Source organism: Rhineura floridana, chromosome 4 (genome assembly GCF_030035675.1).
Source record: "Rhineura floridana isolate rRhiFlo1 chromosome 4, rRhiFlo1.hap2, whole genome shotgun sequence".
Classification (NCBI taxonomy): domain Eukaryota; kingdom Metazoa; phylum Chordata; class Lepidosauria; order Squamata; family Rhineuridae; genus Rhineura; species Rhineura floridana.
In genome coordinates, this window is record NC_084483.1 from 176,173,449 (window position 1) to 176,200,086 (window position 26,638).

Sequence of the window (26,638 nt, forward strand, 5' to 3'; positions counted from 1 at the left end):
GACACACATATTCATTAGTTGGAGGGACATGTGGTTAACACAGATGTGGGGACTGTCTGGCCTTTCAGATGTTGCTGAACAACAACTTCCATCTTCTCTGGCCATTGGCCATGCTTGCTGAGGCTGATGGGAACTGTAGCTCATCAACAGTTGCTGCCCTGGGCTCCTGCTGGGAGGAAGGACGGGATATAAATCGAATAATAAACAAACAAACATTTGGAGGGCTAAAGGTTCTCCACATCTGTGTTAACAGGTAGACACAGCACTGATATAGCCAAATCAAAACCATCAACTACAAAGAACAATCACTTCACAAATTTTCAGCAGTCAGTCTAGTTGGCATCTTTCAGAAGTATTTTATACCAGGGTCAAGTAAGAGCTGGCTGGAACTGAATGGGTCGATGTTGCAGAAGTCATTGATTCATCTTCAGTAGAAATACCATAGTCATTTTACTGAAATCCCTTTAAAGTACAGATGCTAAACCTACATATTGAGCAGCTTATACAAACAAATTCCTAAATCTTAGGAATAATAAATATTGGACACTATGATTCCAAACTCTTAGAACAGCCAGTCACCTAAAACATAAGAGCTTGGACCTCAAGATAACTTGAGGTTTACGGAAGGGATGGGTTGTATTCAACTAAGTCCTACTTAGAGTAGACCCATTGAAATTATGTATGTCTATTAACTTCAATGGGTCTACTCTAAGCAGGACTAGCCTTGAATACTACCCACACTTTGTCTCTTTTCAAAGACAGAAGAAAAACAACAAAAGAAAAAACAGTCCCCAAAGAAAAAATAGTCCCCCCATATGGGGCCACACACCTTGCTTAATTCAGCAGATTAATAAGAACCATTATGTACAGTTGATTAAAATTATTCCTCTTATAATTAATCACCTCAACAATATCAGCTTCTGACTCAACATTCCATATAGCATAATCTCCCAATAAAATAATCATCCATAAAATAACTTTTTAAAAAAGTAAAAAGGGGAACCGGTGAGGGCCAAATAGGGAGGTCCCTGGGGCCACATCCAGTCTGCACACCACCAGTTCTCCATCCTCATAATATAAATTTGGGTTAAAAATAAGCACAGCAGTGATTCAGTGGTTCCATATCATGGACCCCTACAAATCGCATGATGCAGAATGCTTAGACAAATGCACAAATGGATCTACCAAGCCCAAGTGTGGATTTAAAACTTTTTGAGAAAATGTGTTACATGGTTCTGGATCAGTGAAGACCATGAATTAAACGAAACATTGCTGCTTTTGCTTTTTTGCCAATTTATGCAGTGCAGAGACAGGCACAAAATACAAGGTGGCTGGATCCAACCAAACATTTAACATAATGATGCATTCAACTCTCTTTCCGTTTCATTTATAGACAGGAAATGATTTTTAATTTTAAGCAGTTTATATTTTGGAGAATATGCACCTTCTTGGCCATTTGCACCCTGGATATCTCGGAGGGCAGGGTGAGGGAACACTCCACTGATATCTGCAGAACGGCTTAAATTGAATACTTATGTCAAAATTGAAAAATTAAACCAACTTTTAAAATAAGCAAAAAAAGGCAACATAATGAGCTGACTTGGGTAACACATATTATTAGTAAAATGTGTTAAGTATTAATAATCTTTCTCCAAAAATTCAAGATTGTCTACTCCTGTTGCATAAACAGCTATGTCAGGCTGTATTCCACTCTTCCCAGCTCCTGCCCTCTGGAGAACACTGTCGTGTAAATTACGAAATTATACCAATGCTTAAAACATTTATCTACTTAAAATCTCATCAATGAGAATTTTGAAGTCAGGAAACCTGCCATTTTAAGGAGAAAATGAGGACAGTAGTCCAGTACAATTTGAGATGTTCTAGCTTTGCTTCCCAAAAGGCTAAAAAAGCCTTATTAAATGATAATCTTTCTCAAGGCATACAAGAAAATCTTATCACCTTCTATTTCCAGCATATAGAATCAGCTCTATAGATACCTCCAACATGTCCCAGGAATGCAGTTATATTCCATAAAAAGTGGCCTAGATATGGCTGAAACAAGAGACAAACTTTCCCAGATCTGATGCCCAGCTCTAAAAATCAGCATAATGAGCTCTCACAGTAGAACAAACGTAGGAGTTTGCAACATGCATACTTTGGGATGGGACATTTTGCCTACAGCCTTTGTATAATTTTTCATAAAAATCATGGAGTTGGGTCTTGTCCATCATCTAGCCTAACTCCTGCCTGATGCAGGTAATCAAGAGTTAGAACAGCAGTGGGGAACCTTTTTGGCCTGGTGGGCCAGATCTTTTCTTCCCCGATCCCACAGGACAACTTTCGACAGGTGAGACAGGGCCACCAACCTATCAATCATCTGATGTCATGAGGGTTCAAATCCTGTTCTCTGCAAGCGTCTGCTTCACCACTCTGCAGGGAATGTGCTGGCAAAGCAGCACCCAGCAGGATTGAACTCTCCACTCACCCACTGATGAGTAGAGGGATCAATCCTGCTCGCAGCTGATTTACAGGTGGGCATGATTTGGGAAATAGGCCTCATGGGCAAACTGGATCCCCCCTCCCCGAGTGGGTCATCTCAGGTCCAACTGCCTGCTGAATGTAGGTAACCCAGAACCAAAGTATCTCCAACTACTGGCTGTCCAGTCTCTTCTTGAAGACGTGCAGTGAGGGAGAAGCCACCAACCATCTGGAATAATTGGTTCCTTTGTCAACCTGCTCTTTCGGTTAAAAAGTTTCTCTTAATATTCAACGGAAACATCTGCTGTAACTTAAACCCATTATATCTTAAACCCTGCAGCACAGAACAAGTCTTTGCCCTCTTCCATGTGACAGCCCTTCAGGCATTTGAGGAGCACTTGTTTTCCATACCACTTACTATCTTCATTGCCTTCAAAGTTTGATAAGGATTCCTCACACCTTTCACCTAAGCCCATGATTTTAAAAAAATCCTGCAGAGTACTGGGCCCAGGACACAGCCCTCACAGCATTACACTCAAAACCCTTCCTCCTGTTGATGAGGAATGATGACGATGATCCCTCTTTTGAGTATTGTTTGTTAATCAGCATTTAAGTCGTTTGTTAACCAAATATCATGGGTAACTGTCAAATGCTTTGCTGAAATCAAAGGAGGAGGGGCGAAGTTCCATTGCACTAGTATAAATCCTTGGGCTTATGGAACACGTTACTAAATACCACCCTGGAGTATTTAATTAAGACCGATGTACTCTAATCAGCATGGTTTTCAAGGCCTTGGTAGTGGCTACTCTGGTTTAAGGCCATGCGAAAGCTTCCACTCACTCACATGGTTCCACTGTTGGTTCATTTAACATGCAACCCAGGCAATGCACCTCCCAAGCAGTCGGGCATCACTCATGTGGAAAAATAAATATAGCATCAGAGAAACCATATGGCCAGAGGGCTTCACATGGATCCAGCCTGTCATGGGAGGAAGCAATGGCAACCAAGCAGGTCAGGTTGCTATAAAGGGACTTTAGAACCAGCAGCTATAAGCAGTACAGAAATCACTAGACTGCCAAGATAAAGCAATCTCCAGAACTACTGTCACCTGGTTGTAAAATTCATCAAAGGTGATAATGGGTCCATTATGAAAGACAGGATAATAGAACACGTAAGCCAGCATCCAAAGGAATGGGTGATGTGTCATCTTGGTAGGCCTGTACCAGCAGTATTCTAGACCAAAGCTTGTATAATACAGGCAGCGGACAGTCAGGGTGAAAAGAAGCAAGTAGTATTCACTTTCACTGGCATACCAGCCTCTCTGTAAAATAAAACCAGAGAAATTTCTTTTTTGAAATCTCAGCTATGAACACATGGAGACAAAGGACATTTATCACAGAGGAATCAGTGCCACACATCACACAACCACAATTATTATAATACTTGACTTATTTTTTTGACTTTTGCTCAAGTACTCAAGAGTACTAAGTATAACTATCTAAAATGGTCTTGCAATTTGCCACTTGCCTGCATACAGTAAAAACCACATGAACCAGGGTTGATCCTATGATGTGGAAAAATGAGGTGCTGCCTCAGGCAGATTATTCAGGCTGGATTACTGTAATGTGCTCTATGTGGGGCTGCCTTTGAGGTTGGTCTGGAAGCTGCAGATGGTGCAAAATGTGGCAGCGTAACTGCTCACTGGGGCAGGGTATCACCAACATGTTATCCTGCTGCCAAAAGAACTGCACTGGTTGCCCATTAGGTACCGGGCCAAGTTCAAGGTTCTGGTTTTCATGTACAAAGCCCTCTGCAGCTTGGGACCAGGATACCTGAAAGATCATCCTACCCCTTATATACCCAGTTAACTACTTTGCTCTGCAAGTGACCGCCTCCTACAGATACCATCTCATCAGGAGGTACATTCCACACAACATAGGAAGCTGACCTTTAGTGTCATGGTACTTGCCCTTTGGAATTCCCTCCTCTTAAATATTAGGCACAATCTCTGTTATCTTTTTGGCACCTACTGAAGACCTTTCTCTTTCAGCAAGGCTTTTAAATAGAGACATCCTAGTTTGCGTCTGTGTTGGAATTGCTTTTTAAGATTTTTTAAAGCTTCTTTTTTTTTTTAAAGATTTTGTTCTGAAATGTTTTTAAAGATGTTTGTTTTTATATATTTTAAAGTCTGTTTTTAAGATGTTTTAGAGTGCTTTTAGAGTTTTGTTTGCCGCCCTGGGCTCCTTCTGGGAGAAATGTCAGGATAGAAATGTAATTTTTAAATATAAAATTAAATAAATAAATAAATTTAAAGTACCATCAAATGGTAGCAAATTGTCAGCTGTTTTACCAAGGAACACAATTTGCATTTTCTGTGTCAAAAACCCAAATATCTTGAGTTGGCCTGCTCTTGAAGAGATAGTCAATTTCTATAATGCTGCTATGTTTCCCCATCTGACCATAACTATGGCAATGGTTGCAGTTGTACATATTCAATATATATTATATATGTATGGAGTTGTACAGGAGCCATAAAATTAGTCTACGATCAGGGAGAGGAAACAATATTAAGATCAGGCCTGAGGATGAAAATGAAGACAGCAAGAATAAGCCCAGAAGCACAAGACCTGCATACCCAAAAGTCTGTGACAACAGCACCTCACAGTAGTTTTGCATTATTCAGACACTTCCTGTATCCTGCTGTGGCCTTTATATGTGCAGGGAAGAATCCACAAGGAAGCAAGAGTCTTTGGCCCTATCTGCACTATACATTTAAAGCAATATCATACCACTTTAAACAGTCATGGCTTCCCCCAAAGACTCCTGGGATCTGCAGTTTGTTAAGAGATGCTGAGAGCTGTTAGGAGATCCCTATTCCTTCACAGAGCTATAATTTCTAGAGTGGTTTAACAATCTATCCCTCTTCCCCAGGAACTCTAGGAACTGTAGCTCACTGAGAAGGAATAGGGATCTCCTAACTCCTCTCAGCATCCTTCACAAGCTACACTTCCCAGGATTCTTTGGGGGAAGCCACGACTATTTGAAGTGGTATGATACTGATTTAAATGTATAATGCAAATGGGGCCTTAGACTTATCATCATGCTGTTCTGGCCTAAAGCTCTGTCTGCTGAGCAATTAAGACCCTTCACCTGAAAAGACAAGACCTGGGATCCTACTCTAGTCAAGAAAAGAATTTTAACTGTAGAAGGGAGAATGATGATGGAATAGAAAAGGCTCATTTGGCAAATTACACAAGCACCTCCATCTGTAATTTCATAGGTACGACTTGCAAAGAGTCTGTACCACAACCCTGGGGGAACGCTGAAGTGAAAGTTTGAACTTTCCCCTCAAAGTCTGCCTGAAGAAGGGCCCTGTTGGATTAGACCAAAGATCTCCCTTGTCTAACAATATTATGTATTGTTATTGTGCTACTCTATTTATTTATTTATTATTTGATTTACATCCCGCCCTTCCTCCCAGCAGGAGCTCAGGGCGGCAAACAAAAGCACTAAAAACACTTTAAAACATCATAAAAACAGACATTAAAATACATTAAAACAAAACAACTTTAAAAACATTTTTTAAAAGCTTTGAATATTTTTTTAAAAAAAGGTTTAAAAACATATGGTTTTATAAAAACGGTTTAAAAGTATATTAAAAAGCAATTCCAACACAGAAGCAGACAGGGATAAGGTCTCAACTTAAAAGGCTTTGTTGAAAGAGGAAGGTCTTCAATAGGTACGAAAAGATAACAGAGATGGTGCCTGTCTTAAATTTAAGGGTAGGGAGTTCCACAGGGTAGGTGCCGCCACACTAAAGGTCCACACTAAAAGTATTTATACTGGGCTTTTCCCCCCCATGTGAACCACTTTGAGCACAGATGCACTTTTGGAAAAAATGCAATATCTAAATAAATAGACTATGATTCTAATGCTTTGCAATACCTCATAAAGGATGCCTCCAACACACACATGACAAATGATACCTGCACAGAAGAGCAAAATAAACAAATAGAGGAGGAGAAAAAATGCTCCCTGGACAACACGACACATTGGGGGGTGGTACCTGGCAAGGTAGTATGAAACAACCCTGGCATCTATATTTAGAGAGGAACTTTGGATTGCGGTGGAACAGCTAGAAGCGCAGGTCATGGAAAGCAGAGAGGGCAGCATAAATTAGTCCCAGTGGGTTGCATGGAACACTTCACCAGTACTAACATTCAAATTGCAAAAATCGCCACTTCATTGTGAGAAATCCTCATTTCCTCCCCCTTTTCCAAATGTGGAACAGTTAGGTAGCACAAAGAGCAACATATAAGAATAGCTTTCAGATCTCCAAGGCATTAGGCAGCAGCTGTAAGAATGAAGGCAGAGGGGATTTTATTGATATAATGAAAGTTTTGTGTCAGAGAGAGAAAGAAAAACTTGCCTTCTCTAGAAAAAGTATCTGCTTGGCAATCGAAGTCGTGACAGGTTGTCATCACTTTAATTGTTTCCGGTTGAAATTTAAGACAAATGATTACAATAAAACTAGAAAGCAGTTTTTGATTCTGCATCCACCAACCACCCTGGAGCTGGAAATGTGCTACCAGGATCACCATTAGTTTTGTGAACATTCATGGAGCCAAAGAAAGACCGAACGGTTGAACTCAGTACTGGAAATGGTTCTGGCCATAAGCAAACCGCAGGAAACACCGATGGGCAGGCAGGACAGGAACATGAAGATAGGCTCCTTTAGATCAATACAGGTGAAGAAGTCCCCTTCGTGGAAAGCCTCCACAAGAGACGCAAGAGATGCCATCTTGAAAAGCCAGCGTCTGAGGAAAGTGTTGAGAAATTTGAGGTCTAAGATCACCCTCTATGAATGATCTTTTTGGGGCATGGCAAACAAGATGGAATAAATTCCTGAGCAGAAGTATTCAGGATCCACTGGTTCTATCACTCTGATGGAGAGCAGGTGAATGTCCTTCCAGAGATTTGGCATGGGTGATGAGAGGAATCTGTGGGGAGGAAGTTTCTGAAACTCTGTGGAGTAGCTGTAATTCAGAGTCTCTCACCCAAGCATCCATTATAATGTGCCTCCACATGCTGGCAAAGTGGAGAAGCCTGCAACAAACTGGAATGGTGTCAATACTGGTTCTGTTCACATTATTCCGGATTAGGGACAGAAGGGCACCTAGGATGTGAAGAGAAATGGTATTGAAAATACATGGGGAAACACTGCATGTTCCAATAGTTTGATGATGGCTGAAAATTCCAGCTCCTCCCCCAGGCAGTGAGGCCCGAAACAACTGCTGGTAGGGGAAGGAGGAAGACCTGCAAGCAGGACAATGATCCTCTCTCCTAGTTGTGGCCAACACAGGCTTGCTCTTATTCTTGGGAACCTTGAGCGATTCATCCCCAAAGAGCAGGGAGCCGGAGTAAGGGGCCATGGAAAGTTGATAAAAGCAGTATTGTCAGCATCCAAATGGCTTAGACAAAGCATTCAGCAAGGAAACACCTCTGTGAACATAGCTCTGGCAGAGAACTGCATGGTGTCAACTGTTGCATCTGCCACAAATGCTGCAGCCTTGTGTAGCATGACTAGGGTCTTGCAGAGCTGAGCTGCATCAGGCTGGGGATCATCCTGTAGATCATCCAACCACATCATTGAGGCTCTGGTGATTAATGAAGCAGAGCTGGTTCCTTGAATCAAATACGCAGAGGCATCATGCCTCTTCCTGAGGGTAAAATCTAGCCTGCACTCAGAAGCATCCTTGAATTAAGAATCCCCTTCTTTGGGGAGAAGATATCTGGGGACGAGACTTGAAATGGGCCCGTCCACTGCTGGTACTTTGAGGAAATCCATAAAGGCCGGAGCTAAAGAATATAATTTATTTGAGAAGGCTGTCACCTGGTGGGTCAGGAGAGGATGGCCCCATTCCTCACATGACAGTCTGTCCAGACGGTCCAGGACCAGAAAGGCAAGGACAATAGACTTAGGAGCTCTTAACACCCTAGCACCCTTGACAGAAGCAGGTGATGGCTCAGGTTCTGAATTTTCCAGCCCCAAGGTGGTTAGGGTCTTGCAGAATAGTGCATAGTAATCCAAGGGCTGAAAAAGACAATGTGATGGGTCCTCTTCCTTCCCTTTCCAACTTGCCACTCCACTCAGCCTCCACTTCAGCAGGCATGATGAAGGGATCCAGTGGTTCAGCCTCATTATCCATGGAACGTTGGACCCTTCCCCGGGGAACGTCGAAGGGATTTGGGTATGATGCCGTTTGTTATTCAGAGGGATGTAGAGAGCGAACTTGGAATGCAGGCACAGGACAAGGCTGCTGAAGCTCAGCTGTAAGTGACCCAAACAGGGCGTCTCTAAATTGAGAAAGAAAAGCCTGATTCAGGAGAAGACCAAACAAGAGAACATAAATAAAATGAGGATCAAGAGATGCTTGTGGATCAGGCAACAGTTGAGACTTGATAGACGGCTTGGGCTAAGAAGATGCAGGTGGGGCAATGAACTGTATAGAAGCCTGTGCAGTATGTTGAGCCTTGGAGACTGTTTGGCAGGAAAGTGTAGCAGGAGCCTTTCCAGCCAACTGGGCTAGAAACCCTTCAAATTCCTTGGCAGAGGAGTCAACAGGTAAGTGAAAGAGTGCTTCCAGCCTGTGCTATCCGTGGGACTGCTCCTCCACCACAGCCTCTGATGAGCCGCCTCAGGAAGAAGGGTCACTAATGTAGCAAGCTCCCCTTGACGCCTTCTGTTTATCCAAGAGAAGTGACTTCTTGGTACATTTAGAAGGCATGTGCTTATGAGAGTTGGACTCTTGACAACCATGAGGTTGATGGAATTGATGGTTGCTGAGATGGCTGCTGCTGTGTTTTGGAGTGCTGCTGTTCAGTTGAGACATCCGTAAAAGCAACATGGGATGTCCCAGCCATGGTTACATGCACACGGTAGAGGGGAGTGGTACCAGACGTTAGTTGAGTAAACTCCTAGATAATCAACAAACTCACAGGTAGAGGAGTGCAGTGGATCAGTGAGGCCAAGAATAACCGCACATGGTAGAGGGGAGCGGTTTGACCTCTAAATGCAGCCAAGAACAGCTCAAGCTCTAATTGCACTGGAACCACTGGATCCCTTCATCACGCCTGCTGATGTGGAGGCAAGTTGGAAGGGGAAGAGGACTTATCACAAAAAAGTTCTAAAAGTCAGGAATAATTTTAAATGCACTGAGTATGCACCCCAAAGGCCAAATAATGAGGGTTTGTTTTGTTTTGTTTTTTGCCTTGCCGGAAGAGGAGAGGCGGAAAGGACGAAAACACAAAAAATGTGAAGCTTAAATACAGAACAGCCAAGAAGACTATTGATTTTTTTTTCAACACACCAAGATGAATAACACCACAAGAGGAAAAAACACAATAAGGAATGAATGCAACTAAAGGGAGAACCTGTTTGAAACTGTTTGAAAAATGAGGGCAGCGTGAAAGGAAAAATCAAAATGGCAGTCAGGGGAGAGGGAGACCGCAATGGCAGGGAAGAGACTGCAAGAACGTGACTGGGCCCACGGCAGTGGGCTCCAATGCTGGTAGGGAAGGCAGTGGTTGATGGGCTGCCCACAACCATGAGCCGCGGCAGCGGTCAAAGTGGAACTCAGACACAGGCCATGATTGGCACAGGGTATGATTGAGCAGTGGGAAGAGGGAAGCCGTGGCTTTTAGGTGACTGGGGAGAGAAAAAGGGGAAAGGCCCCAGTAACCACTAGGCTGGTGGCTGACCTCAAAGAGAGAGTTAGCCGGACCAGGACAGCAGCAATGAGAAAAACTTTTCTTTTCTTTTTTTTTACAGGAATAAAAACCAAATCACACAAAAGCCTGTAAAAGAAAAACACATTATATGAGAGGTATGGGAACAAACTCACAGAGCTAAAGCAACCTAAGACAAAGGCAGAAATGGACTGGGATCAGATCAGAAGGAGCAGCAGAAGTCTTGACTCCCATGCATTCGCTGGATCGTCACCTTGCAGTGGTGAGTAGGTGTGTGTGTTCCAATGAACCCTATGAGCGATGCCGTCGGGAGTCATGTACTCCCAGCAGGGTCACCCATGGTGGTAAGGTCAAGGGAGAGGAACAAAGAATGATCCAAGAATGTCCTCAACGGCAGAACAGGCGGAGGATAGCAATGTGTATGTTACAACGGCTGTGAAGGCAGATGAAGGATGCAGCAGATAAAAGACTTCCAATCCTCGTGGTATCCATGCCATTGGATCAAAGCCTTTTTCTGTCACGATTGTGTGTTGATCATTGTGCACCAATCTCTCCACATAAAACAAATTCACGCACAGGCATCTTCCAACCAAACCAACCTGCCTTTGTACAATTGATTGATTGATTGATTGATTGATTGATTGATTGATTGATTGATTGATTGATTGATTGATTGATTGATTGATTGATTTTGTTTGTTTGTTTGTTTGTTTGTTTGTTTGTTTGTTTGTTTGTTTGTTTGTTTGTTTGTTTGTTTGTTTGTTTGTTTATTGCACTTGTATACCGCCCCATAGCCGAAGCTCTCTGGGCAGTTTACAGCAATCAAAAACATTAAAACAAACGCACAATTTAAAAACATATTTTAAAAACAATTTAAAACATAATTTTAAAATTCAAAACAATATAAAAACAATTTAAAACACATGCTAAAATGCCTGGGAGAAGAGATGGCGCTAATACCCTCCTGTGGCATGCTACCTGGGGAAAATTAAGCAGACACACCACTCACAGTTAAGAGGAACAGAATAAGATTTGAATTTATTTATTTAATATCCTGTCCTTCCTCCCAATTGGAGCCATAATATCACTAACTGTAACACACAAGTCACAATTCACACATGCATAAGAAGGATCCATCTAGTGCATCATTCTGTTTTGTCAGTAGCCAACCTGATGCCTATGGGAAGCCCTCAAGCAGGACCCCGAGTGCAACAGCACCTACTTGTGCTCCCTAGCAACAGGTATTCAGAGGCATGCTACCTCTGACAGTGGAGGCAGAACACAGCCATTGTGGCTAGTAGCCATGAGATTTACACACATGTTAGGGCTGGGTCTATTCTCCTTGTTTTCCCCCTTCCGGTGTTTTCCAGACACCCTCCCCCAATTAAAGTTGGAAGCCTCTTCTTCTATTAGAGATATAAATGAGCCCAAATGAGCTTAGTAAGTACTGGCATCAAAGATCACATGGTACAGGGTGGTGGTGGAGTATTATTAGGCACGCAAATACACCACCACACTGCAGCAAAACCGCAGAACTGAAAAAGTAAAATCACATATTCCAGATGTAGTATTGTATAATGTGCTAAGACCCATCTTAATGTCCTAATTCTTTAATGAAATAGAGAACACTCATGCCCTTGTTCGCTTCATTATCCTACTCAGTCAAAAGGTCAACATGACCACAGAATATAGAACTTTGCAGAACTGTAAAAATAAGACATACCGTATATTCCGGCGTATAAGACGACTGGGCATATAAGACGACCCCCGACTTTTGAGAAGATTTTCCTGGGTTAAAAAGTCGTCTTATACACCGGAATATACGGTAATAAAAAAAAATCCGGAGGAGGGTTTGTCTTGAGCGCGATGGAGCCGGGCTGCGGGAAGCAGCACAGCTCAGTAGCACCCAGCGCCGCGCGCCAAGTCGGTGGCGATGTATGAGTTGTGCAAAAGTTGCACAGGAGGCGGAAGAATAAGAGACGCACCATCTACCAGCGCATTAGCTCCGCCGGGAGCCGCAGAAGCTGAGGGGGCCACCCAACAGCTGCCTAGCACGTCCGGCTTAAGGCATCCAGCAACACCGCCTTCCCCTAGTGCATGTCTAACACCCAACATTACTCCACCCCCCTGACTCCCAGGGCTATAAAACAAAAATCTTGAATTCTTTTCTCCCCCCCCTTCCCCTCCAGTTCCAACTTAGTAGCAGCAAGCAAATCTGCCGGGGAGGCGGGAGGGAGAACAACTAATTCTTACATTTAATAGCTCCCGGCTGCCCCAATATCTTCGAGCCGCCCTCGCCTGCAACTGAAGGAGCTGCTTCTCCACACTCCACCTCACGCCGTCGGCCAAAGCACGGCGGGGCCCGCCCACGGAAGAAACAACTTTCGCGGGGCATCAAAGAAAAGAATGGCCCAGCCAGCGTTACCGACAGAAGCAAAATCAGGCCCGACCGAGTCTAAAAAGAGGCAGAGGGCATGGAAACCGGAGAGTTTATCAACAATCGGGGTGTTCCTCTTCCCCCTTGGAAAGGGGACTGCAGAGAGGGTTTGGGGGCCAAGATCCTCCTCCTCCTCCGTCGTCTGGCACTACTGACGCCCGTGCTGAAGTAGTCGTAGTGCCATAACACCGGGAGGGGATACAACCACCAGCACCGCCGCTGCTGCAAAGGAAGAACTCCTCCCGCGGAGGAAGGAAAGTCACTGCCAACCCCATCCCTGCCAGATCCGCTTTTCCCTGGGACAGCACGGTACTCACGTCCTCGGCTTCTCCACCCTCGCTGCTCTCGGGATCAGGAGACCAGCGAGGCGAGGGCGCCTCTCCCTGACTTCCTCATACCGCAGCTGTTGGGAGGCTAGTTGACTGCTGCTGCTGCTGCACCCGGCGTATAAGACGACCCCCGACTTTTGAGAAGATTTTCCTGGGTTAAAAAGTCATCTTATACGCCGGAATATATGGTAACTGAATGCTTGTACAATACTTGCCTATATTTTATAAAATTATGAGTCACTCACACCTTACTCTCTTGGAGGATCCAACTTGACCCAGAAAATAATGATTAGGGCCTTTTACAGAAGTCTACTAAAAGGAATAAGATGTGATCCAAAACCAAGATTCAAAAGACAACAAAACATGGTTTCACATCATGGTTTGCTGGCAGTAAACTAATCACAGTTAAGCCATTGGGCAGGGTTCAGACGATCAAACAAACCATGGTTAAATAAAATAGTTTAATAAACCATGGTTTAGTGTTACGTACAAACCAGGCCATTCTCCACCTAAAATCTTTTTTTTTTTACAATAATTTTTATTCAAATTTTCATAAAACATACAAAACAAAATCATAAAACATTCAAAAACAAAAAACAAAACAAAACAAAAATAATTAAACAAAAAAAATAAAATATTGACTTCCTATTTGTCACAGATCAAATCATATAGGTCTACAATATATAACAATCCTGTCTCTTAAATCATATTATAAAATCACTTTCCTCCAGTAGTTATCTTAATTAATCATCAAATCTCATAAACATTACTTTATTCTTTCCACAAAAAGTCAAAGAGAGGTTTCAATTCTTTAAGAAATATATCTATCAATTGTTCTCCAAATAAACATGTCGATTAATCCATCTCGTTAATAATTATAATAATCTTATTGTCATAACCATAGTCCAAATAAACATTTCGATTAATCCATCTCATCAAAATCTGTTATGTTCAATAATTTCAATAGCCATTATTCCATTATCCCTATTAGTTCCATCTTCCAATAGTCCTGTTAAGTCCAGTAATTTCAGTGTCCAATCTTCCATTATCAGTATTCCATAATAATCTTGCTGTCGTAGCCATAGTCATATAATAAGAGTCTGATGGGAATTTCCTCTATCCCAAATATTTTCTTGCCATCCATTCTGAATAAGTTGCTGAAATACTGTTGTAAAGTCATATCTCTGTTCTTCTTTTTTACAAAATGCACTGGCTCATCTCTTGAGAGTTTTTCCATTGTCACATGGCTGCAGTTAATTCCATAGATTTTCTCTATATCAAACTCCATCACGTCATTCCAGTCCAAAAGATTATCCAAGCCATTGATAACTTTATCTCTAATATCTTCATTAATTTCTTCAGAGATAACGTTAAATTCCAAACAGTAGATTTTATTTCTAAAATCCATAAACTCCAGATCTTTTTCCAATTCCACATTTGTTCCAATCTCCAGGGCTTGTATCTTCCCTTTATTTTTTCTTTTCTCATCTCTGATCTCATTCTCCTCTCTCACAGGATCCCCTATTTCTTTAAGCTCCTGCGTCATTTTGCTCAGTTCAATTTTCAGCTCCTTACTACCCTGTCGCAGGGTTTGTTTCGTTATCTCAATCTCATCCATTATTTTCTGAAACATAGTTACTTCCAGATTCTCAGCCACTTTCTTGATTGCCATTTTTAAAACCACGAAAACAAAGCAAAACAAAAATAAAGAAGAACCACTTCTTATTTCAGCAACAATTGGGTTAATATTCCAGGCTTGATGACATCACAGTATAAACAGAGCAGCCTGCCTTATCTCTCTATGTTCAAGAATGCAAAACAAATTTAGTTCCCAGCATCAAAACAGTTAGTGGCGTCGTGAAGAAGCAGATTCGTCAAAATAAAATAGACCAAAAAGAGAATAGTCCCAGACAATATAATATTCCTCGGAATAGAAATCAGGAATAGAAATCCCTCTTCTGTTTATATCTTTAGAATGCACTTCCAGGACAGCTTTTTGCGACAGAAACAGAGATAAGCTGTTAATTTCGTGAATAACAGAGAAGAGTTATAGCTCACCCAGAAGTTGTCCAAAGCCGATCAATCTGACAAATCTCCTTTTGCTGCAACAATTTAAACCAAGTAAAGGAAGGGTGACTAGGACTTCCGGGAAGGGTGACTTCGCTTGTGCCTGCTTTTGGGACGGGCTCCCGCCTCAAAAGAAGCTTATTCAGATATAAATCAGTCAGAACATTTATTTTTGACTGATGAAATTTCTCCCGGGCAGGGAGAAACGTAGAGATCAACCTCAAAAGCCTGTTTTTGTTGGGAGGACTGGATTTCATTAATTTATGAGATAAGGTCCAGCCAACAATGCCGGACGGACTTCCGAACAAGTTCTCTCTGTTTAAGCGACACGTTTATCTTTTCTTTAAAGAGAGAACGGACTAACAGGCAAGCACCCTTCTTTCTATTATTTTTTTTACTTGGTTTAAATTGTTGCACCTAAAATCTTTTTTAAAAAAAATCTGATTCTGTTTGATTGGCAAGAATGTTTGTTCTTATTTTATTTATATTTATAAAAATATTTATATACTGTAATTTCATAAATATCAATGTGGTTTACAACTATGATACATATACACAATAAAACTATGTAAAAATAGCTATTACAAAATATGTATTCTTATTTGTGAAAATGCGTATTACTTATGAAGTGATAAAAAGCTTATTATAGAAATCTATAGTAAAAATAGCATAATAGCAATAATGCAGTAAAAGTTAAGTACAAATTGGTGCGATTGTCTGGTTTGTGCCTGTCCAAGCCTGATAGCAAAGGCACAATCACTGTAACACTGGAAAAAGGTTTCATTTTTAGCATCTGCCTATCAGGAGAGGAGTCCACCCACTGTACTTTTGCATGAGTTACTGTTCTGGGCATGAACCTCCCCCACTGTAAACCCTCCCAAGGACGTCCTCTTTCAAGTTCCATCTTTTGGAAGATAGCTGTAGCCTGGTCTTTTTCAGATATACTTTTATTTGTTTATTTAACCTTTGTTCTCTTTATTGGACTAGTTCTTCTGCTGTTTGTTGGGAAAATTGATTGCTGTTTTATTGAAAGCTATTTTCATTAATTTTGTAAATCACTATGAAATTTTATAAACAGCAGTATAAAATATTAATAAATAACAACAACAGTGTTAATAACACTTCTGCTTACAAATGTACCTGATGTAGAGAAATAATAGAACTATAGATCACCAGCAGAAGCCTACTGGAAAGAGGCAAAGCCAGAACAGTACATCATGCAGAGATTCAATGGGCAGCCTCCTCTGCGGAGAATAGTGTGTGCTAATGTTCCTCAGGAGACATTCTGGAAATTCCTGGTGTGATGTGTATATATATGCAAGTGTGTATATATGTGTGTATATATATTTTCCCAGTGAGTTCTGTACATTTCAAAAACATCACCAACTACTTTATCTTTGCACTTGAAGCTTTCTTACAAAAGATTATTCCTCAAAATTCACATTTTCAAAAACAAATTGAGTACAGGCTATTTTCGACAATAAAATGTCTTTATGAAATAATGTGTTTAAATTAATAAATAAAGTATTAAGAAAATAATTACCTTTATTTCTTCCAGGGCAGGCACATGCAAAGTTGACAGCAGAAGCAACGAGCTCAGCCATGTGAGAACTGGGCTCTTAAATTGAGCCACTATGTATGTAACAATTACATGCAGAAAAATCACTGCCAAACCATTGGTATCCAGCAGAAACCAACAGGCTACCATACCATAGGCCATCAGAAACCAGGGTTTGCACTAAAAAGAGAGGACAATTGTTCAATTTAAAAAATCATTTTCAGTTCCATGCTGATATTTTAATGCATGATATTTTAATGACCACATTTGCATCCCACACCCTCATAGGAGCTCAGAACAATATAAATGTGGTTATTTTAAAAAAAAATCTTCTTAAGAACTCTGAGTGATAGAGTGGGCTCCTACTGGAAGGAAGGGAGGGAAATAAATAAACAAAGTAAGCTGAGAAAGGGGCATGTTCAGACCTTTATCTGAAAATTAAACACTATATCCATGAATGGTAGTAATAGTAGAGTTGGAAAGGGCCTATAAGGCTATCAAGTCTCCCTGCTCAATGCAGGAATACAAATTAGAGCATACTCGACAGGTGGCAGTCCAGCTGCCCCTTGAATGCCTCCAGTGTTGGAGAGCCCATCACCTCCCTAGGTAAGTGATTCCATTGTCATACTGCTATAAGTTAGGATGTTTTTCCTGACGTTCAGTTAAAAACTGGCTTCCTGACTTCCTGCAACTTGAGCCCATTATTCTGTGTCTTGCACTCTGGGACAATTGAGAAGAGATCCTGACCCTCCTCTGTGTGACAACCTTTCAAGTACTTGAAGAGTGCTATCATATCTCCACTCAGTCTTCTCAAGGCTAAACATGCCCAGTTCTTTCTTTCCTCATAGGGCTTTGTTTCTAGGCCCCTGATCATTCTGTTCGTTTGTCTGCATCTTCCTTAAAGTGTGGTGTCCAGAACTGGACGCAGTACTCAAGCTGAGATCTAACCAGTGCTGAACAGAGGGGAACTAATACTTCACATGATTTGGAAACTATACTTCTACTAATGCAGCCTAAAACAGCATTTGCCTTTTTTGCAGCCACATTGCACTGTTGGCTCATATTCAGCTTATGATCAACAACAATTCCAAGATCCATCTCGCATATAGTATTGCTGAGCCAAGAATCCCCCATCTTATAACTGTGCATTTGGTTTCTTTTTCCTAGCTTTGCACTTATCCCTGTTAAATTGGAGGGGGGGAATTCTGCAGGAGACTTTTACATGTGTTTGCCTCAAGTCAAGTAGAACACCTCACATTATCACAAAGGTATCTACTCACATTCAAGTGAACACGAGTTCACTTCCCCAACACATGCAGGGCGACATGCACCGGGACACTGGGGGCATAGCTTGCATGCACATCACTACCACCACCACAACCACCACCTCAATTCACAGATACAGACTGCATGTTCAGGCAAATGAAATGCCTGAAAACTCCTGAAGTGGCTGGTCATCCAGTAAGCTCCATGGCTAAGCAAGGATCTGAATTCAAATCACTTTAGCCTAAGTAACATTTTATCCACTCAGGGCCACCTCCAGATATTTTGTTACCCTAGACAAGATAAACTTCTGACATATACACACTGTTGTAACACCGGTTTGCATGATATCAGGACCCCACAGATCAAAACACAATCCAGATCACAACTGTGCCATACTCATCGCTGGAAATAACCTATGCACAGAAGAAAGTGAGTCAAGTTTGAGCTGTTTGAGCTCCTTGGAGAAAAAGTGGGATATCAATGCATTAAAGGCCAAGGATTCAAGTTAAGAAGCACCAACACAAGCACTTCCATCGTGCACACAAACAGGACCAAGACAGACACAAAGAAACAAAAGAGACACTGGTAGACTCTGACCTGGCTGTTTTTCCGTCTCGGATGCTACAGATGGCAGGGCGGAAGCACACAAAACAGGCAGGAAACAGGAGCAGGGCTGGTGGCACAGTTGGCCTCACACTCGGCAGGCAAGCCTAAGATAGAGTCACCACCACCAGGAGAGGAGCTGCAGAGCATGCCAGTCCGCACTTGACTCCTCCTTAATATGGCCTCCTCTTCCTCCCTAAAACCTCAGTGGCCCTGTCACACAGCCACTCACCACCATGATGGGGGCAGTAGAAGAGAGCTACATCCTTGACAGTGAATCTCAACTTAGATCTCACTTTACAATCTCAATTTAGGGCCCTTCTGCACTATAACCTTTAAAGCAGTTTTATACCACTTTAAACAGCCATGGCTTTCCCCAAAGATTCATGGGAACTATCATTTGTTAAGGGTGCTGAGAGTTATATACCTTCTTTTAATTTTCTTATTTATTTGCTGCTGCTGCAAATTGTTGGGGGTCTTGAAAGGGGGACAGTAAACTTTGCTGGGGGGATGGATTATGTCACTCCTCTATACAAATCTTTTACATGTAGAAAACTGGTATAGCAAGGAGAAACCTTGCCGCCTGAAGTGGCATAGTTGAGCAAGAGCCGGAACTGAAGATTCTGCCCATGGTGCAACTTGGTTTCGTACTGGTCTGTAGAAACACAAACTCCCATCCTTCGCTTCAATAGCAAAGTATTGGGAGCTGGGGCGGGGGGGAGAGAGCAATGCCAAGTGCTGCATCAGTCACGCTTTCCGATTTGCTACAGCAAGTTTATAAAGTGAAATGGTAAATTTGTTTTACCATTTTTACAACCTTAGTCACTAGAAAGACATTTTAAAGGGCTGCACATAATGTTCTTGTGCTGTTCCAAGTGGAGTCAAGGGACACTGTGTGACACAGTATCTTAGAAGTTGTTCAATGTGCATCAGCTGTTCTTTGAAACTCATCAAGTGGCCTGTCTAGATGTCTGTGCCTCTCTTTAAAGCTAAGAAATAACCACTGAAGCAATTTCAACTGTGGAAAAACTATCCTCTACTGCTCCTGATTCTATGACCAAAACATACACAAACAATGGCCATAAATACATCATTTTCCAATGCAAGTTTGAAGTATGAAAAAAAGCCCTTTGACTTTTAGAAAGAACCACATTTGCAAAGGCAAAGCAAAAAGAAAACAGAAAACAAGGCTCTCTTATTTATGAGAGTGGGAAAATTAGTTCTCCCCCGAGTCATATGAACTCATCTCTTCTCCAATCCATGTAGAAATGCATAGATTCTCTTCAGTTTCCTATTTTGCTGCCACGGTTCAATAATTTTTTCCCCTTCTCCCCAAGTTTTAATAATCTTATCGCACAGAATGCCTGCAACACGGCTCAGCATGGAATTCATCAGAAGTGCGCCGTTTTTATTTTCAATTATTCTTCCAAGAATTCTTCCTATTTTAAATATTTTGAGGAGCAGTGATCATAGCTTACAATTTAATATCACACTTTCCACAGATGCTTCCATTACATGCTACAGGTTGATATTATATTTTTGTAATGAAGGCAGACAGTCCAGGTTCTGCTGGCACTGCAGCCCAGGTGTGACTAGTGGGTTGGATCCGAACAGACTGTAATCATAACCTCACTTACCTGAAAGGAAGCCTCATTGAATTCAACAGGATTTACTTCTGAGCAGACATAGTTAGGATTGCACCATTAGTCATCCTTAGACTAGACCTACTGAAATAATGTATCTATTCTAAGCACAATTAAGTCTTAAAATCTAACCCAGTATTTCAAGATTACATATATATGCATGCATGCGTGCGTGCGTCACACACACCTGTCAGCCATGTGAGTGGTAACAGAAATAGCAAGAACAGTTCCCCAATTACATGCGCCTCCTTCTCTCATTGGTCTGGTTTGCATGTAACACTAATCGATGGTTTAGTGCCAACGTGCATCAGCAAGGAGAAGCTGCTGCAAACCTAAGCTTGCACTCTCCCCCCTCTTCCTCCAACATGGCCAGGAAAAGGACTTTTGACAGAATTTCATTTCACTTTTCACTAAAACCTAGCTTGTTGTTACCTACAAACCAAAAGATTGGGGTTTAAAACAAACTGGTCAGTTTCTAAACAAGCCAACTTCAAATCATAGGTTTTTAAACCGTGCTTGTACACAACAAGCCACATTTTATACAAAATGAAACTAAACTGAGACAAGAGGAGTGCACAAGACTGAAGTTCCTGGCAGGTTCTTTCAGCTCATATATGAAGGGCTAAACCATGGTTTAGCATTACGTGAACACAAGACCAGAGTACATCCAAATACCAGATTCCCTGGACAAGCAAAAGGAAGGCTGCCTTCATGACCTGCTTATGTGTTGGCTACCATCTCTCAATTAAGAGAGAGAGAGAGAGAGAGAGAGTGAGTGAGTGAGTGAGTGAGTGAGTGAGTGAGTGAGTGAGACAGAGAGAGAGAGAGAGAGAGTGTAAAATAAAATATCTGGTGATTAGTCTAGTAACAGAAAATCCTGATTCATCGATTCACTTCTATTTATTTAGTTATTAGCTGGTTTTCCTGCATTTTTTATCCTGCTCAGTGCCACATGCAGGGGTTATACCCCATTTTAGGCCAATAGATTTTGAGCTGTGTGGTTGATTGGGGACCTGAAACCCAGGTCCTTCTAAGTCCATATCCAACATTTTATTCCAGACTTTACCAGTCTGGCACCCTCCAGATGCTTTAGACTACAATTCTCATCTGCAGCCGATGGGAGCTATAGTCCAAAATATCTGGAGGGCACCAGATCAGCAAAGGTGCCTCTATTCATACATGACACCAACAGCAAATCCCTAAATAGTTAAGAGGGAAGTATCACATCAAACGGTCATAATAAAATGTGATGCAATACTGTGGACAGGCAAGAATTCTGCAGGGGCTGCCTTCTTTTCTTGCAATACAGATCCTATGAATCAGAACTGCTGCCAGCTCCCCCCTCCATCTGAGAGCATTTATTTGGATAGTTTTGTAAAACCTCTCAGCTGAAAATGCTGAAATTCCAGGGACCCTGCCTTTCATGTTGCCATAAAAGCATAAAATGTAAATGTAAATGTAAATTTAATTTTTAGGTCGCCGATCTGGCCAAAGCCACTCTAACCTTTTCTTTCATACATACATGGTTGTATTCAACTAAGTCCTACTCAAAGTAGACCCACAGAAATTAACAAACCTAAATTAGTTATGTTTATTAACTTCAATGGGTCTATTCTGATCAGGACTATCATTGAATACCACCCATGCTTCATCTCTTTTTAAAGCCAGAAGAAAGAAGCTGAAGAACAAATAGTCTTCCAAAAATTTTTCTCCCATATGGACCACACAGTTTGCTTAATTAAGCAGATCAATAAGAACCATTATGTATAGTTGATTAAAATTATTCCTCTCTGATAATTAATTACCTCAACAATATCAGCTTCTGACTCAATGTTCCTTATAGCATAAACACCACCCCCCAAAACCATCCATAAAAATAACATTAAAAAAGTAACTCTTTTGTTTTAAAAGTACCTAATTTGATAAACATCAAACTACAAGCATTATTAACAACTTATTACTTCAGTATGTTGCTTGTAACCACATGAAAATTAAATCAACAAAGACGAGGTTCAAATCCCCACTTGGCCATGAAGCTCCCTGTGTGACCTTGGGCCAGTCACTCTCTCCGTCCAACCTACCTCACTGTTTTTTTGTGAAGATAGAATGGAGACAGTAAGAACCATGTTTGCATGCCACCTTGAGCTCCTTGGAGGAAAGGTGGGATATAAATATAATGATAATACAACAAAATATAAAACATGTTACATGACCTGGATTAGCCCACTATACTTTTGGAGCAATCCTACACCCACTTACTTGGGACAAAGCCCAACTGACCCCAATGGGATTTACATCTGAGTAGAAAAGTACAGAATTGTGCTATGAAGACACACAACCCTACACCAGGAACCTGGAAAGTACTAGCAGAAATAAAGTGGGATTCAGGTACACCACTAAGCAGACAAAAGGTTCGTTTTCCTATTACAGATGAGATGAATAGGCAGTAGTAAGCTACAAAATCCTTTACAAATTTAACACCATCCAACAGAATTCTTCTTGCATGTTACAAGAAGTGAGGAAAGCACAACTTCCTCTTTTCATGCTTCCTCTGTAACATCTAGAACAGTGGTTCCCAACCTGGGGGCCGGGACCCCCAGGGGGGCCGCGAAGTAATCCAGAGGGGGCCGTGAACAGTAAAAAAATGAATTATTTTTTTTTAAAGTCTTCACTCCCTCTACACTGTCTGCTTTCCGCTGCCGCTGCAGATGACACCTCCCCCTTGCTTCAAACAAGAGGGGAGGCCTTTTCCTGAAGCGCCAGAGCGTCTTTCAGGTGCACTAAGGGCAGACATCTGCCTATAAAATACATGGCAGATGCCAAAGGAGGCTGAGGGTGGGGCTACCAGGAAGAAGAGGGGATTGCTATCACTGATTCCCGTCTCCTTGCACTGCCGCTACTGGCAGCGCCCTTGCTTAGCATGAGAGGAGAGGGCTTTTTGTGAAGCAAAAAGAAGCAAGGCTGCAAAGAAAGGCTGCTTTCCCCCTTCCTTCCTGGCAGCCAGCCTGCCTCCCTGGGGGGAGGCGGTCACAATTTTTTTTAGCTTATAAAGGTGGTCCCGTGCTCATTTATTTATTTTATTTATTTATTTATTTAATTACATTTCTAGACCGCCCTATAGCAGAAAGCTCTCAGGGCGGTGTACAACAAATAAAATCACAATTAAAATATGAGCAAGTGTGAAAAATATAACATGATAAAAATCCGAAATAGAATTGCCATTGAGTTTATAAATTAAAATCCATATTAGGTTTAAAATTAAATTTAAAATGTTTAAAAAGCCTGGGCGAAAAGGTAGGTTTTTACCTGGCGCCGAAAAGATAACAAAGAAGGCGCCAGGCGTATCTCGTCTGGGAGGGCATTCCATAGTTCGGGGGCCACCACCGAGAAGGCCCTAGATCTAGTTGTTGATCTCCAGGCCTCTTTATGAGTTGGGACCCGGAGAAGGGCCTTCGACGTCGAGCGTAGTGAACGGGTAGGTACATAGCGAGAGAGGCGTTCCACCAGGTATTGAGGTCCGATGCCGTTTAGGGCTTTATAGGTAAGAACCAACACTTTGAATCTGGCCCGGAAACATATCGGTAGCCAGTGCAGCTGCACCAGGACAGGTGTTATATGGTCAAATTTCTTTGTCCCAGTGAGAACTCTGGCCGCAGCATTTTGCACTAGCTGAAGTTTCCGAACCGTCTTCACAGGTAGCCCCACGTAGAGTGCATTACAGTAGTCCAATCTAGAGGTTACCATAGCATGGATAACTGAGGCGAGATTCTCCCTGTCCAGATAGGGTCGTAGTTGGGCTACCAGCCGAAGCTGGTAGAATGCATTCCGTGCCACCGAGGCTACCTGAGCCTCAAGTGACAGGAGCGGGTCTAATAAGACCCCCAAACTACGTACCTGCTCCTTTAGGGGGAGTGTAACCCCATCTAGGGCAGGTCGAACATCAACCATCTGGGCAGAGGGCCCTCCCACCAACAGCATCTCAGTCTTGTTAGGATTGAGTTTCAGTTTATTAGCTCTCATCCAGCCCATTATCGCGGCCAGGCAGCGGTCTAGTACATCAACAGCCTCACCTGACGAAGATGAAAAGGAGTAGTAGAGCTGCGTATCATCAGCATATTGCTGGAAACGCACTCCAAAACTCCTGATGACCTCACCCAGCGGCTTCATATAGATATTGAAAAGCATGGGGGACAGAACTGAACCCTGCGGGACTCCATATTGGAGTACCCAGGGACTCGAGTAATGTTCCCCCAGCATCACCTTCTGGAGACGATTCCCGAGATAGGAGCAGAGCCACCGCCAAGCAGTGCCTCCCACTCCTAAATCCGTAAGTCGCTCCAGAAGGATACCATGGTCGATGGTATCAAACGCCGCTGAGAGATCAAGGAGAACCAACAGAGTTACACTCCCTCTGTCTTTCTCCCGACAGAGGTCATCATACAGGGCGACCAAGGCCGTTTCTGTACCAAACCCCGGCCGAAAGCCCGATTGAAATGGGTCCAGATAATCAGTTTCATCCAAGAGAGCCTGGAGTTGGCGAGCGACCACACGCTCTAGGACCTTGCCCAGGAATGGAACATTTGCTACCGGCCTATAGTTGTCCAAATTATCAGGGTCCAAGGAGGGTTTTTTTAGGAGCGGTCTCACCACCGCCTGTTTCAGGCAGGGTGGGACCACTCCCTCTCGTAAAGAGGCATTAATCACCTCCTTGGCCCAGCCGGCTGTTCCATTCCTGCTAGCTTTTATTAGCCATGAGGGGCAAGGATCCAGAGCAGAAGTGGTCGCCCGCACCTGTCCAAGCACCTTGTCCACATCCTCGAGCTGTACCAGCTGAAACTCATCCAGTAAAACAGGACAAGACTGTGCTCTGGACACCTCATTAGGATCAACTGCTACAATAATGGAGTCAAGGTCCCGGCGGATGTTCATGATCTTATCACGAAAGTGTCGCGCAAACTCATTACAGCGGGCAATTGATGGTGTTATTGCGTCCTGGGGACCAGAGTGTAAAAGTCCCCGGACAACTTTATAAAGTTCTGCTGGGCGGTTAAGGGATGACTGAATAGAGACAGCAAAGTATTGCTTCTTTGCTGCTCTCACTGCCTTCACATAGAGTTTGGTAGAGACCCTCACAAGTGCATGATTACAGCCGTCGGGAGTTCGCCTCCATTTGCACTCAAGCCGTCTCCTTTCTTGCTTCATCACTCTTAGCTCCGGGGTAAACCAGGGAGCCAATTGAGCTCTGCAACGGAGAGGGCGCACCGGGGCGATCGTGTCAACTGCCCGGGCCATTTCTGTATTCCACAGCGTGGCCAGGGTTTCGACAGGACCGTCAATTCTATCAGCCGGAAAATTCCCTAGAGCCATCAGAAAACCCTCAGGATTCATTAGTCTCCGGGGACGGACCATCTTAATTGGTCCTCCACCCTTGCAGAGGGGAGAAGACAATGTGAGTCTAAACCTTAATAGGCGGTGATCTGACCATGACAAAGGAATAGATGTAAAATTCCTCACTCTCAGATCACCATCCCCTAATCCAGAGGCAAAAATCAAGTCCAGAGTGTGCCCCAACACATGCGTAGGGCCAGTAGCAAACTGAGACAGCCCCATGGCTGTCATGGAGGTCATGAAGTCCTGAGCTGCTCCAGATAATGCGGCCTCAGCATGAATGTTGAGATCCCCCAATACCAAAAGTTTGGGGGAACGCAACAATAGATCCGAGACCACCTCTGTCAGCTCAGTTAGGGAGGCTGTTGGGCAGCAGGGTGGATGGTACACCAACAGTATTCCCAGTCTGTCTCGCTGACCCAACGTTATGTGTAGACACTCTAGGCCATTAGCCACCTGGATAGGGTGCCTAACAAGAGGGATGGAACTTCTATAGACCACAGCGATTCCCCCTCCCCGACCCTCGGATCTACCCAGATGCTGAACCGAATACCCAGGTGGGCACAACTGGGAGAGATTAATACCTCCCAGATCGCTCACCCAGGTCTCGGTAATACATGCCAGATCGGCCACCTCATCCACAATTAGGTCATGGATGAGGGAGGTTTTATTATTTACTGATCTGGCATTGAAAAGCAGCAACTGGAGATCCGAGGGTTGGCTGATAGAACTACCAGCAATCCTGTGGGTGTGGGGAGGACCGGAACACGTCACAGCCAACAGTTGTCTGGGAACCACGTCACATCTATCGCGTAAGAACTAGAGTAACACAGTGGTTACATCAGGTTTTCCTTTCCTAGTAGTTACTGGAGGGAGGGAAAGATAAAATGAGGGAATCTTGGTTTTGGCAGCAGCCATGTTCTCTATAATAGCCTGAGTCACATGTCACTTTAAACCATAGCTAATCTTAACTATGGTTAAAATGTGAACAGGCTGGTGTGCGGGGTGAAAATCTTGACCACTTTGCTTCCCCCATACACACACACACACAACTGCCACACTGCCAGGAGCTACGCCATGGTTTGGCTCAGTGTTGCATCCAAACCCAAGCTCGTGACTT

General features: G+C 42.8%; 1 protein-coding gene across 9 annotated transcripts in view; it reads right to left on the reverse strand.

Annotated features, from left to right (window-relative positions):
- HHAT (hedgehog acyltransferase) overlaps window positions 1-26,638 on the reverse strand; it is a 283,748-nt gene that overhangs the window by 231,740 nt on the left and 25,370 nt on the right. For 6 of the 9 annotated variants that reach the window (XM_061625299.1, XM_061625294.1, XM_061625291.1 and 3 more), the window contains 2 exons: window positions 16,604-16,798; window positions 3,587-3,799 (listed from right to left, as the gene is read on the reverse strand). In XM_061625299.1, coding sequence (XP_061481283.1) covers window positions 3,587-3,799; window positions 16,604-16,798 — 408 coding nt within the window. The remainder of the gene's footprint in view (window positions 1-3,586; window positions 3,800-16,603; window positions 16,799-26,638) is intronic. The other 3 variants (XM_061625300.1, XM_061625296.1, XM_061625297.1) reach the window with 1 other exon arrangement.